The 14,828-nt window shown below is 42.1% G+C and overlaps 2 protein-coding genes and 1 long non-coding RNA gene across 5 annotated transcripts; 1 reads left to right on the top strand and 2 right to left on the bottom strand.

Annotated features, from left to right (window-relative positions):
• Positions 1-485: 485 nt before the first annotated feature.
• On the bottom strand, positions 486-8,067 carry slc30a5 (solute carrier family 30 member 5). The gene is made up of 16 exons (XM_034546750.1): positions 7,492-8,067; positions 7,105-7,227; positions 6,934-7,000; positions 6,560-6,645; positions 6,296-6,383; positions 6,075-6,162; positions 5,890-5,966; positions 5,606-5,776; positions 5,190-5,478; positions 4,791-4,999; positions 3,851-4,008; positions 3,613-3,742; positions 2,004-2,253; positions 1,615-1,841; positions 974-1,102; positions 486-757 (listed from the first exon to the last, which is right to left on the bottom strand). The coding sequence occupies exons 1-16, from the start codon at positions 7,560-7,562 to the stop codon at positions 587-589; spliced, it is 2,334 nt and encodes a 777-aa protein (XP_034402641.1). The 5' UTR covers positions 7,563-8,067; the 3' UTR covers positions 486-586.
• On the top strand, positions 7,940-10,751 carry LOC117740383. Of its 2 annotated transcripts, none has more exons than XR_004610615.1 (3): positions 7,940-8,030; positions 8,651-8,789; positions 9,524-10,751. It is a non-coding gene; the product is annotated as an uncharacterized LOC117740383 (long non-coding RNA). The 2 variants fall into 2 exon arrangements; XR_004610616.1 differs by lacking the exon at positions 7,940-8,030 and adding an exon at positions 8,126-8,305.
• Positions 8,314-13,860, bottom strand: LOC117740382 (annexin A1-like). Of its 2 annotated transcripts, XM_034546751.1 has the most exons (12): positions 13,775-13,860; positions 13,565-13,643; positions 13,136-13,241; positions 12,781-12,875; positions 11,875-11,988; positions 11,590-11,680; positions 11,173-11,309; positions 10,633-10,726; positions 10,065-10,160; positions 9,278-9,336; positions 8,648-8,770; positions 8,314-8,509 (listed from the first exon to the last, which is right to left on the bottom strand). In XM_034546751.1, exons 2-12 carry the CDS (start codon positions 13,631-13,633, stop codon positions 8,453-8,455), a joined length of 1,041 nt encoding a protein of 346 aa, XP_034402642.1. In that variant the 5' UTR covers positions 13,634-13,643; positions 13,775-13,860; the 3' UTR covers positions 8,314-8,452. The 2 variants fall into 2 exon arrangements, with proteins under 2 accessions (XP_034402642.1, XP_034402643.1); XM_034546752.1 differs by lacking the exon at positions 13,775-13,860 and having other exon boundaries at positions 13,565-13,661.
• Between the last annotated feature and the right edge of the window lie 968 nt (positions 13,861-14,828).

Below are 14,828 nucleotides of genomic sequence, written 5' to 3'. Positions count from 1 at the left end.
TTTTTTCTGTCATTGGCATATGCTGAAGTCAATACGTAATACTGACAAATAATCGGGAAGGATGTGTCATGATTTGTGTCATTACTGAAACTCAGGAGAACAGAATTATCAAAACACTGCCATCATGTCCCTAGTTAGGCCCAAATAACAATGACACAGAACATATGAAGGCTATATTTATAATTAACATACAAGTTTGTTAGGAAAAATTAAAACTGGATTTTGTTAGGACTCAGCTGCAAATAATGTACCCAGATGGTTTCAGTGTCAACTAATATCCCCAGTTGTGGTCCAGATGTCCCTGAGAAAGACAAAATAAATTTCTCCTGAACTATTACATCAGCAGCCAAACAGATGAAAAGTTGTCTGTTTCCACTTTAAGCTTTGCAACAACCATAAGGCACTTCCTCTATAATGACAAATAATAGTCAGTTAAATACAGAATACTTGTTCACACAAAAACAAAAACGCAGATGACAAAGAAAAAAACAATATATTCAGATTTATTTCAAACCACATACATACATATACTGTACATTTCAATGAAAAAAAAAAGAAAGGTTTCATTTGGTACAACAGATGGTTGTTACATGATGCACGTCCCGTCTTTCAGGTATTTAATGGACTCCATCTGCTGCGTCATTGCCAGAACTTCCTGAAACCCTGTGCTGAGTCCAGACATGTGCTGAAAGTACGCCTCCTTCTCCACCTGCACCGACAGATTATTCACCCCGGCGTCTTTCAAAATCGCCGTCACCTTCGTAGCAGGGGGAAATCACACGGACCAATTTAGAACGGTCAATATCCTAACTAAAGATTTCACAGCGGTCAGCCCCGAGGATTCATCCTCTAGGGCGCATGAACATAAAAATGACCTCAATTACTCTCCTATAACGAACTCAGATCCAGGAGAACTGTTGTTAGCTGGTATGATGACGTTAGGTCCTCCAATATGGAGTCTGGTGGTACCGACCTGCTGTATGATCCTCTGCTCGACCACATCTGCCATGATCTGGAGGTGGATGGTCCCCGCGATCATGTTGGCCGAATGCCTCCAGAAATGAGGGTCTCTGTATGACAAAACTCCTTCGATCTTCTCAATCTGTAATAATAATAATAAATAAATCAGAAAAATTAACACAATGAAAAAATCTGCTGACTGGGTGATCATATTTTTTACTGACGTCAAAAACTGCCCTTTTGGAATTTGGATAAGAGTAAAAAAATTAAAAAAATAGAAAGCACAAAAAATCATTATTATCTTATTGTTAATTTAACAACAAAATTGAAGATCCAGATGATTAAAATAGTTGAGGTGCAGTTAAGATATGACTGAGACACACGCAAAGAAAATAAATAATAATAACTTTCCTCCAAATTGAATTAATCTGTGAACAGTCAAATAAACCGAATTCAAAACACACATACTATTGATTTCCCTTGTGAAAAGAAAAAGTTCAAAACTTCCACTAAACCACTTCTTTTGTCTCAGTGGAAAGTTTTTCGGCACGTCATCGTCTCTTCACACAAAATTAAGTGAAATGGAAAACAGACAATGCGTACAATTAGTTTCATCTGTGAAAGGACACAGCAGTAACTTTTCCCTGCGCTCACCTTCTCCAGTGCATCGTTCAGTTCCTTCTCATTTTCTGGGGGGCTTCGCAGCAGGAGAACCTCGCAGGCGTCCTTCAGCAGCGGGATGACGCTGAGGAAAATGAGCGTGGCGATGAAGAGCGAGCAAATGGGGTCGGCGATCAACCAGCCGAACTGACGGATGAGGATGGTGGAGATGATCACACCGACGCTGCCCAACGTGTCAGCGAGGACGTGGAGGTAAACACCTGGAAGGGAGAAAGAAAACACGAGAATTGGATCCGGCTACAACTTCCAATTCACAACATTTACTTTTAGTGCATCACACGGAAACACGGAGAAACACACACACACACACACACACACACACACACACACACACACACACACACACACACACACACACACACCTCTCATGTTCGCGTTCATGCCTCCGCCCCCGGAGCTGGAGCCAGAGCCATGGGAGTGGCCATGTCCGCCGTGCCCGTGCCCACCTCCGTGAGAGTGGCCGTGACCCCCGTGGCTGTGCTCGCTGTGGGAGTGGCCGTGGTGTGAGTGGCCGTGGTCATTTGAGGAGCAGCTTTTGCCGCCGTGGGAGTGGGCGTGACTGAAAGCACAGATGCCCACCAGGTTGACCAGTAAGCCTCCCACAGACACCGGCTGGAGGAGACCCAAAAAAATAAAAAAACACAGCACACAAGAGTTCAGACTGAGTGATGTCACCATTAATAACAGATAACACAGAAAGTTATCCTGTTATCATCCCAAAAATCTTTGACCATGTACTTATCAACTGTGATCTTTAAACTGAAATTACCCACCAGTGAGGCGTGCTCCCAGAAGTTAACAAGCAGCTACAACGACTGCTGTGGGAAACTTGTGGCTATCATCAAACACAAAACTTTTTCGGATCGCTTGCTTTACCGAGTAACAACATATCAGTTATAAACTGTCCATACATAAAAACAAATACTTAACAAAAGCTGTATGTTAAGGTCAGACTTTTATGTAATTCTCTATGTTCGTGTTTGAATGTTTTTATTGAGGCAGGCATTAAAAGGGCGTTTGGATGAAGTTGAAAAGGAAATACAATTATGAGGTTAGCTCATCGGGCAACATCTGCTGGACACACCAGTCTGTGTGATATGATTACCATCAACATATGCATAGCACGTTTGATTCGTTGTGTTTTCATCGTCTCTGCCTCGACACGCATGGATAGAGGACCCGGTGCTTTGCTTGCTTTCCATCTCGTTTTATCTTGCCTCCGTAGGTAATAGAAGTCTTGAAGGCCTGTGAGGACTGGGCAGCTTTAGGTGGAGGACACTTGAATACAAGTGATTAAATACCGCTTCTCAATAAAACAAGGGAACTTGTCAGAGAGATTTTAATGTTTAGTTCCCAAAATGACACTAGATAGGGAGGGTCTAATGAAAAGATGCAGTCTGGTAAATGCCCATTTCTTTTAAACTCCACACCGCTAGCTTGTAGCACAGGCTTTCTACTGTAGATACCTCTGATGACATGACAACTAATGTTTTTCTTTTGTTTTGACAGACTTATTAAACATCATAAATAAACGTATCTTCATGGGCCAAATTGGTTTGAGTTAAAAAAAAAAAACTGGAAACTTGAGAGCGAACAACGGCCAAACACTCTACAGAGAGAGCTGCATGACGTGAGGGTTCAAAACCGACATTCAACTAAACTTCTTTCTACTAGATCAGTGAGTAGCAATACCAGCCTACTTAATAATACTGCTTAACAAGAATACCCTTGGAAACACTGGGGGAAGGGGAGTCAAGTTGTCTATTGCCACTAATACTAAAATGTGCAATGTGAATGTAGGAAAATACTAATATCTGGGGAGCTGAGCAGATATTAAATGAGAAGGTACAATCATGATCCGACATACCAGGACAGAGAAAATAAATGTCACTTACAGTACATCAACAGGTTGGAGGAAACCTACATTCAGCCAAAAGCCTTTACATTAAGATGTAGATGCAGTTTACTCACAGTCAGCATGTCTGTGTTTATGTTTGGAGGATCCAACACACGGGTGACTGACTCAACAAAGACAAAGAAAGCGATGACCATCAGGAACAGGCCATTGATGAATCCAGAAAGTATTTCCACACGACCATACCTAAAGAAAAAAAAGTCAATTTGTTAAATCTTGCGGAATTTTAAAATGCTCTCCATTTTGCTAGTGTTTTCTACGAAAGCCTTTCCAAATGTTCTCGGTGGACTTTACCCGTAGGAGAAGATCCTGGTGGCTTTCCAGCGCGTCATGAGGGCAGCAAACAAGCCGAGGACTAAAGCAGAGCAGTCAAACAGCATGTGGAAGCCGTCAGAGATCAGTCCCAGACTGTTGGTCCAAACCCCATAAAACAGCTCCACAAAGGTGAAAGCCTGAAACAGCCACAAACCAAGAGAATCTGAAGTCAGACCCATCTCGAACCAACAATCCCAAGTATGACGATTGCAGTCTTAAAGATATACAACAACAGTTTTAATTGAATTTGAAATATTTAATTATCTAAATGCTATAACTATTTGTTTTGAATGCGTCTCAAAGCCACATCTCCTTTCTTTTAATGAAAAGGTGTATATTTCTTTGTCAGAATTAAAATGTGTAAAGTAAAAGAAATGTCAGTCTAATATACCCAACTGTGTAATTGTAGAATGTTAAGTCCTCCTCAGGTAATTAAAACCTCAAAAAGCCGAGAGAAAACAAATACAGAGGACGTATCCTCGGTGCCCTCAATGGCAGCTGCAATGTTACTTGGAAACATCCAACACAACTGCCTCCAAGATGTTGGAGGAGAGCAGGAGCAGTCTGTGGGGAATATCCCGGCAATAGCCTTCTTATCACATTATCAATCTCTATTGATGACATAGTGTTGACATTAATAGACTTAAAAACTCAGAACTATTTTTGTCATGACTTTGCTGTTGTTGTGATTTTTCTGTATACTGGACATCTGTAATAATAAGTCCTGTGTTTTCCATTATTTTTGTATTATATTAAGAAAGTTGAACATTTGAAATCCACAAATATCCCTGGCAAATCAATCATCTATCTGGTGCTGCCAAATCTTAAGCGTTTCAGTTAATTCCCCACTCCCGATGATATTCTTGATCTTTCATGCGACGGTCAGTTGTGAGGTTTCTCTTCCCGACACTGTGCGTACCAGGTTGAGACAAAGGAAGTAGAAGATTTGTCTGGAATCGTATTCCTCCAGGATCTGTTTCAGGGAATCTTTGATGAACCTTGGGAGGGACTGCGATGTGTGCTGCAGGGCGTCACCCATGAAATTGTACAGAGGGGTCCCTTCAGGCGAGTAACCCACCAGGGTGCCTTTCTGACCTTTCTTTGACGGAGAAGAGAGAATACTGGAGGCTGCAGACAGAGATGAGGACGGAGAAGAGATGCACATTTAACATAATAACAGCAGGCATTTGTTTAGCTTTTTCAGTGAGAATTGTGACCATAAATATCCATAAATGCTCTGCCAGTGCTGCTGGGCATGCACACCCAAAGTAGTCAAAGGATCTGAGATGATGTGCAGACCCTCACAGCCTTTACTTACACATGATGAAGAAGATGGCGCTGACTATCACTCCTCCCGAGAGCACATGCTCTGTGCTGACCTGCTGGGGCGGTTTGCTCATGGAGCGCAGCTGGTCGGTCAGCGGGTGGGTCCAGAAGTTTGCCAGCAGCAGGGCGCTGAGAAAGAGGGCGATGGCGCCGTAGCGGGCACACCTCGGCGTCTCCATCTTCGTGTTGCAGATGGCCTCCACGTAAAACTCCAGGATCATTACGGAGAGGATGATCATCCCGAACGGCAGAATGAGGGACGACCACGATTCCACTTTACTCTGAGTGACATGGATGAAGTCCAGAAAATGTAAACTTTTTTTTCTGAGCGCAAACAGACATTGTTTAAATGAATTCACAGTGTGGAAACATGGAGCTCAAGAAGACATGCATGGTCTGTGCACTCACTTCTGTGGTCAATGAGAGCACTATGACCCAGGGGAGCAGCACAATGGCCGAAACCAGGTTATCAAGGGCATAGAGGCGTTTCGCACCACCAATTTCCACTGACAGTTTCCTGGAGGCCGTGTGGAAGCCCACCTTCAGGCACAGGGAGGCCACCAGCAGCACAACACCCCCCTGAAGGCAAGACAGAAGGAGGAATTTCATTTAGAAAGCAAAACTAATACTTTACTGGGCAAATGTAGCAGCATCAAATAAAAACTTCAATGCATGATACGCCTTTCGCTTACTTTATGATCTGCAACCCCTAAAAATGCAATGGCCGTGTAGAGGAAATGAGTGAGCGCGCTGTCATGATGTCCCTCGGCTGGTTTGGAGACGAGTCAAGGCGAACACAATAAGAACAGAGGTTTAAAAAAAGAACACAACCAAATCCGACAAATAACTGCTGCCCTCCATGAGGAGCAAAGGATACGGTGCTCTGCCATCTTTGCCATGAGATCGTCGTTGTCAAAGAGGAGGAGGCAAATCACGGCGATGATGAAGAGAGCAGCGCCTCTGGTCTGAGTAAAGACAGACAAAACCAACAGAAATACATCTCACATATTTCTACCACAGCGATGAAGTAACCTGAGGCAGCATACACAGAGCAACAGAAGCATTTAATGTTTCACAGGTGAACTTGCGGCCTCCTACCTTGGAAGGCCCTCCTCCCGAGCTTGTGAACAGGACACCGAGGAGAGCAATGACCACCACATCACTGTGCTCAAAAAGCAACAATGTCCTGCAAAAAAAATAAAGGCGACACCGATTTTAAAACACACATGCGCACACAAAGAAAGACATAAACACACACAATTAAAACCACACACATATACTCATATACACTCAACATAGTATTGTTGCCTTTAACTGCTATGCAAAACGTACTCTTGGCAGACATTCAAGTTGTCATTTTACCTGAGAGGTCCGCAGAGCGTCAGACCGAAGAAGCCCAGGAGGGATATGACACAGCTGAAAACAGCATGCTTTAATAACTTTATCCACTAAAAACAAAACAGATTTGAAAAGAAAACAGATCATTAGTATTATTATCTTTCAGGGGCAATAATTAATTTCAGTCCTGGTTGATGTAGCCTTTCTATTTGAGTGAAAACAAATGAATTGTCAGATTGGTACAGTGACTTTACAAAAAGGCCTCGATACAATGCGTTTTCCCTTTCATAACGCTCAACCTTTAAAGTGTGCACCTCAAATATTATGTTGAATGAAGCGGAAGATGAAACTACGAGCTGGATCACGAACAGATAGATGAGCAAACAAATTCAACAAACCTGTCTTTTTGAAATCCCTTTGCCCGAGGAGAAAGGCTTTTGGAAGAAAAGCAGAATAACAGCACTCCTGGGAAAAGAGAAGGTGTCTCCGTCCATAAATAACTACAAAACTGCTGCTATAATACATGACAAGTGTAAGTTCAATAACATGGAAAACAGGTAAGTACGTACCCTAATTTCAGTATAAAGATGAACTGGACAATGTGAACAACTTTTAGAATATCATAAGATTCAAAGATCCCAAGAGCCTTGAGGACCTTCGTGACAACCAGTAACACTATGTATCTGGTTAACCTGAGAGAGAAAAGACAAACAAGAGATTATTAGCATCAAAGGGGGGCAACAAAAGTGTTGCACATCACATTACATATTGTGAACGAATGAAACGGATGATTTTGTTTTCTTCTTCCCAGTTTTATATAATTATAAATTGAATGCATTTGGAGTTTGGACACAACAAGCAAGTGACCCGCGTCACCGCAGGTTTATCAGCGACCCAGTTGACATGCTGAGAGCCCACGGGCGGATGAGAGGAAGGCAAGATCAACAGACACGTACCTAGAATTGGGCACTTCTACCATGCCCAGTTTGCCCCCGGACAGGACGTTGCTGCTGTATTTGTCTTCCATGTTCGAGCACCTGAAGTCGACCAGTTTAAGTCCAGTTGCAGTATTTATGTCCCCACTATCCGAACCATCACTGTTACCACTGAAATCAACCCACAGCCCATTTAACGTCACCGGTGAATAATACGGCCCCGCCCCGCCAGGCTCTTGTTCATTCTCCGTTTCTAAATTAAACAATATACCGACATAAACCTGAAGTCAGTTGACAGCTTCCTGTGCCTGTTATCCGGTTAGCTAGCTAGCTAACCATCTGGCAACCAGTCGAGTCAGACTGTACCAGTTACCCCAAGTGTGTGGCTGCAACGCGCGCGTGTCTGTTCGGAGTCCAACAGTTGCACGCGCTCTCCTAGTTAGAGATAGAGAACTAACGAGTGCTTCTTTGAGTTGACCGCAACAAACAGTTAAGAGTCCGTAAAGAAAGGATAAAACCTCCAAGCTGGCCAAAAAGCCACAGCAGCACTTCCGGACACGGTAAACAAAGTCCACGTCACGCGAGTTTATCGTTCGTGAGCGTCGCTGCTGCGCAGTTCGGGTTTTCTGCGCCGAGGATGACGACGGTGGTAGGAAGTAAAAAAGTAGTTGTTGAATATAAACGATGTAGCTACTTGACTTTAACTTTATTTGATGCCAATATTTAGAAAGCTGGCCGACTTCAGCGATGACTATTGTTGTCTTTCGTTGAATTACTTAGAATATCTAATACAAAAAAAAAAAAAAAAAGAAACAGCAAACAACAGACAGGAAAGGTATGAGATGTTGTTGTTTTTTATTGTTGGTTGGATCACATCAACTAAATTAATAACACATTATTCATAATCATTTAAAAAGATGTGAGATTCTAGTGGCATCCAGTGGACAAACTAGCTTCCACTCCTCGACGAGTGGTCAAAATGTCAGTGAGGTCCACACAGTCCGAGCAGGATAGCCTCATAATGTCCTTTAGTGTCTTTCTGTGAAACGGAAACAAAGATGTGCTCAGCAAAAATACTCTGATACTATATCGTTATATTTGTTTCTTACAAAATAAAAGTAAACATAAAGACAGCCATTCAGGTGAATTAAAATATTTCATATGTATGTCATGTTACCAGTATGTCGTCCTGTAAGCTGACATCATACATGGCCCTGTATTCCTGCACGATCTTCTTCAGGTCGACCTCAGAGCGGCTCACCAGCACCCTGATCAGTGTGTCGTCACATGTGCCGTGACCCTGAGAGAACGGAGCAAAGGTTGGTCCGCTGAACAGCTAGAAAGTGTGCAAATCTCCTCACTCTGCAGGCTTACTACACACTGTGTGTTCGTGTTCAACATTTGCATGATATGTTGGCTTGTGTACCATTGCTACTACATCTATTCCAATCATGACAGTTGAGCAGTGTTTTCCAGAGGTTGACAATATTTATGGTGAGCAGACCTCCAAACATCTAACATGTGAGAGAGTGAGCCGCAAAGCAGGGATTAATTTACAAGCTAATGTATGATTAGTAAAGTCACTTTTCACATATTATTTGTATGGGAATGCAGCATTTTTATGGTGGACCTTTCAATCCTTGCCTAAATTCTGAAGTAGGCATTTTAAAAGAAAAACACACACAGAAATTAAGACATTGTCCAAACAAGCACCACTACATTCAGCACAGCATGTCTGAGGAAAAAGAAACACACACACATGCACTCTGCCATATGGTGGGAAAGAGACGGACATATTTGCACATACCTTCATGGCCAGATGGAGCTTCTCTGCGAAGAAAGCTGGCGTGTTCCAGGAACATTTCACTGGACATGGAAAATACACACAGAAAAAGAGTTCCCAGTGAAAATGTGCAGCGTGCAGATGCTGCTCTGTTTTTTTTTGCACCCCTTTTGTGTGTTCCTGTTCTTTGCTTAACACCCTCCCTCCAGTGTTTTCTCATGGACACCACATGAAACTCAACAGTAAAACTATGCTAATTTATATTTACAGAGTCCAACCCGCTTGTGCAGCCAGCAGTGGTCCTTGAGCCTGGAGGTGTCCCTCCGTCCATCCATTCATCCACCCATCTGATAATAATTGTATAAAATATCCCGACAACCACAGGCCAGAAGATCTACTGTGGAAATGTAGGGTCTTTGTGTTGGATTTTGGTGAACCTCTGACCTTTGCTTACACATACACCATTTCCTGTATATTACTAAATGTGCAACAATCGCAGGTAAAACTTGGGGAAAAAAACATTGTAGTTAGAATTTATTAAGAGATTAACGCTCGAAAGCTCAGTTGATCTGCTTCTTCAAGAATGTGTGGGTGTGCAGATTTGATTGACAGTGACCTGAAACTGGCAGCATAACCAAACAACCCAACTTATATATATATAGTCCAAAAAACCTGTCCATCTGGACTATATATATATATATATATATATATATATATATCTTATATGGCTAAATCCTGAACAAGAGAACTCCTCATTCATAAAAAGTGAAACCAAATGTGATCAGGACAGAAATGAAGAAAACCTCCGTACCAATGTCAACCAGACAGTCCTCAATGTCTCCCTTCAGCTCCATGTCCAGGGCTTTGGGCAACGTGACGTCACTGACACTGGCGTAGTGCTGGAATGCTGCCAGGTGAACACACAAACAACAGGTATTTAGGATCAAATACATCTGTTTGACGGGTAGTCAAACAGAAAGCAGATGATGAGATCATTGAGTGTGCCCCAAACATCCCCGGAACAGTCTTCAGGTGGTTTGATCAGATCTTTATCATGAGCTGCCAGAATTGATACTCAAAACAAAGCATTGATATGAACTACGGAGCATCGTCATGTTGAAAGAGTATGAGTGCTTAAATAAACCTTCACTTGATACATACATAGTTTAACAAAGAATTGTTCAAAAGAACTTGAGCCTACTTTGCTCCGTGTTTATTCTACACTGCTGGGTGTGTTCCACCTGCTACCTGACAGAGTGTGGTTCCACCTGTTTTCCAGGTGTGTGTGTGTGTGTGTGTGTGTGTGTATACTCTTTGAAATAAAGGTTTTGTCAGTTTCAGCCTCTGATGAATCAACCTGACACATTTCAAGCACTCACTCTTTGCGAGCTGCAGCGCGTTCCGGGTGGTCAGGATGTCGATGAAGGTCGAAACATTGATTCCTTTGGTATTCTCACCGGCCTCGAACAGAATCTACAGGCAGAACACAGGAACACGACATTAGAGATAATATGGTTCTCTGCAAAACCTTTCCATTAAAGGACAAGTCAGACAATGTTCTATATGTTTCTCACTGTCGACAATTGATCCAACATGTATTGTGCGTATCAAAGCCTGATCTTTGTCCTCTGTGCCACAGAGCTCCACTGTTGTTAAAGACACATCTTTGCCCTGAGTGACGTGCTCCTTCATTCCCATGAACACTCACAACGTTTGTTTATTTTGAATCAACTCTGCATTCTCAGTCTTGCTGCTGGAAATACTCACACAAGCTGAAAATAGTCCCGAACAAGTATAACATTTTCTCCTGCTGAGTAACACATTATGCTCAAAACCACAGCTGTCAGCTGTTTTAGGAAATGACTGTGTCTTTTGTTAAAATGAGGATTTTGACAAGTTGAATGACGCCGGCCATTTACCTCTGCGTCCTTTCGGGCCTGATTGTTGTCGATTTCCTTGCTCTCGTCTTTGTTTGCTTTCAACATGGCCAGAAGGGCCGAGGTGAAGTCCCCGCTGGTTTCATCCCGAATGACTTCCTCCAGCTCTGATTGGTACTCTGAGGAACAAAAAACATTTCAGCACAGAAGATAACAGTCCCAATATATTTGGGACATAGTAGTAATCATAGCTGTTGTCTCGAGGCTTACAATCCTCATTACTGGGTGATAACAGTGCTGCACTGGAAAATAATCCAGTGTTGTTCTACTGGGTGCACCAGAGACACCAGAGAGTGGCACGGTAAAATAACTAGGATTTTACATAAAATGCAAAAAAAAGCTCAGCATGTTCATGAAAAAACAAAAAAAACAGAGTGACTGCATTGAATGGGGCCAAACCTTCTTGGAAGACCATCTTAATCTCTCGAATCTCTTGGTTTGATCTTGTAGCCAGAATCTCCACCAGGATGTCTTCATTTGTGCCGAAACCCTGTTGGAATAGCGTGGCTACATTTAAAACGTTTTAAAAGTGACATAACATGAGTGTTATACAAACATTACAAAATATTAGTGAGAGAGCTGACAGAAAAAGAAATCACAAATCTGAAATGAAAAGTAACATCGTGAGTGAGATCCGGAAATCTTTAATGATGCTGATGAATAGTGCATAAACCGAAGAGTTACCTTCGTGGCCTTCCTGAGCAGGTAGGCATCATAGTGGACCGAATCCATGAGCAGGGCCAGAGATATGTCCTCTAAATCTGACCTGAGAACAGACTTTAGAGCTTTATCCAGCCTCTGCAAGACACATGGAACGACAACATGTCGGCATGAGGGTACCTTTTTAAAACAGACTACGACTGCTGCAGAAAATCAAAGCCATTACGTGTGTGTGTGTGTGTGCGTGTGTATGTGGTTGTTGTTGTTGTTTTCTGGAAGATTATACCATCTGCCACAATGTCTTTTTGCTTAAACTACCACCAGGGGCGTGCCCGGAAGGACTAAATATATTTTGATGACCACTGTTGCCACGAGTAGTAATTCTCTTAAGGTTCTCGAGTCGGTTGCTTTCAAAGCGTCAGCGAGCTGAACGTTGCCACAAGCGGAAAACAACAAACATGTTTCCGGTGAGGTGCGCTTGTTTACTTTTGTGCTAAAACCAGTCATCTACGTCATGTGACAATAGCACAAATGGAGACAAGTCAGAAAACTGACTTAGCAATGTCAGTTGCACATTAATAACTATTTGCTAGTGAGCCACCATTATACTGATTGTACCTGCAGCAAAGCCCTGGAGTGTATTGACATAATCTTTCTTTAAATAAATAAGGAGAATAATGAAGAATAAAACAAAGGAACTCTCAAATCAAACAACGTAAATCAAGCGGGTTGATTTGAGAAACTAAGAGCGTTGATTTGAATGACACATCATCGGACCTTATTTGTTCTGCAAATCCATTACGTTGTGAGGTCAGAGGGAGTCTTTGCTGGACATTTCATGTGCCCGTATTTCTCCAGACCTGTGTTCAGCTTGTTGCCGTTCCATTCATTTGACCATACTCGACTTCATTGACAAAAGCAGTCGCTCACCTTCCCAGTGGACGCCTCATAAACTACTTTGATCTTCTGTCTCTGCTCGTTGCTTCTCTTCACCAGGATTGCAATGATCACGTCCTCGTCCACTTCTGTGAGGGACCAGTTGTACTTTAGCTTACTTTCTTTGGGGACTTTAAAAAACTCCCCAAGTTCATATCAAATGATGCAAAAGCAGAGGAGCAGCTTGACTTGGGTGAAAAGTCACTCCGAGAGGAAACATGACCCATATTTTCATTGTTGCCGAGTCATACATATTACAAGCCAACACATACACCATCTGACAAGACGTTTAACCCAACCTTTAAAAGCACAAAGGCACTCTTTGGATGACACAAAGGAGCACACACACCTTTACTCTCAATGGCGCTCTGGAAAGTGACTGCATCTTGGCTGGCACTGAAGTTCGGGTACGGGGCGACTGTTCCATAGAACTTAGGCTTCGGCTGACCCTTCACCTAGAACGACAGACAGAAATACAAACGTTTCACTCACTCATGGCAGTTGCAAACCACCAGGAATTCAGAAGCTATTATTTTCTTGTTGCAGATGATTTTTGTTTCGTCAGGAAAGACGGAGGAGAGGACCATAAGCAGAGTAGCCGGGCTTCACAGAGCTACAGACAGTTAGTCATCTTACAGGAAAAGAGTCTCACTAACTTCCTTCCACATATCTGTAAAATACACATTTTGAAGACTGGAGGGCCGTCATGTTGAACCCAAGCCCAACAACAGGTGTACTCTCCGCATGACCAGTTGTTCTCTGGTGATCGGACACTCACTTTAACGGTGTCATCGACGGGGTCTTTTTTACGGATGACATCGTTGAAGAATTTCTTGAAGAAAGACATGTTTCCTTGGCTGTAAAAATATTTACCAGAAAGAAAACGAAAAACTATTTATGTAGAGGGGGAGAAAAAAGAAATCAAGAAAGGAAAATAAACAATTAAAAGTTGATTTAAATACTTTATAAGAAAGAAAAAAACACTCACCTGTGCGACTGCAGATGACCTTCACGCCCCAGTTTGAAAATCTCAGGTGTAAGTCTCGGTATTTAACTCGCTCTGCAGTGGCTCCACCAATCTCCGTGCAGATGATTTTCACCTGCAAAGGCTCAGCCAATCGTCTGCCACCTCTCAAAACAACATTCCTGCAAGGTGACACAGGTTTGGTCGCTACTGACAGGTTTGGCGACTCTTCTGTACGGGCTTGTATTGTAGATTTGTGAGCACTTCACCCTTTAATCAGACAGCGTATCAATCACACACACACACACACACACACATGCACACACACATGCACACACACACACACATAGTAATAAGGGAGGAAATGACTCGTCCTCCAATGCAGCTGACTGAGGACGCAGCTTATCCTCTTATATCCATTTTACAGAACTTGGGTTTTATTAATGAAGTATTCTGAAAGGCGTTAATTCTAATTTATATTATTGGTAACACGTAAAGTATCTCATATATTAAAATGAATTGCCCAGTAAAGATCCCTATATCCTGAGTTCTGACTACCGCCTCTTTATTCTGCATTTTGAGTCCAATTTCCTGTGTCTCCCAGCCAATCCGTGACAGGTACAAAGAGACAAATATATTCTAGTCCTTCTCTACTATATTTTAGAAATATATTGTAGTTGTAACCCCACCACATTTATTTCACATATTTGCAATTTTTGTTAACGTACTTAAACATAAAGAGTCTCTCCTAATATAATTAAAGCAAAATAACTGACATGTTTCCTAATTTGCTCTGACATACTTATTTAGGCATCTGAAAATCTATCAAATTAACCTGTTTACACCCTATATACCTAACCTGTCACACATGTTTGCTACACAACAGTATATAAAGTATATGAAATAATCATTAAGATTGGTTAAAAGAGGAATCAATGTATCCACCATGTTGCTGAGGCAGTGCTTTGAATGGGTGGTGTTGCATTGGACTGAAATAAAGCTGTATCTGATATTTTGTCCACTTGAATTATATGCAGGAGAACACATTGTTATTGTTATTGCACCACATTTTGACACA

The sequence above is a fragment of the Cyclopterus lumpus genome, chromosome 12 (assembly GCF_009769545.1).
Source record: "Cyclopterus lumpus isolate fCycLum1 chromosome 12, fCycLum1.pri, whole genome shotgun sequence".
In the NCBI taxonomy this organism is placed as follows: domain Eukaryota; kingdom Metazoa; phylum Chordata; class Actinopteri; order Perciformes; family Cyclopteridae; genus Cyclopterus; species Cyclopterus lumpus.
This window is presented reverse-complemented; position numbering and strand designations above follow the sequence as displayed.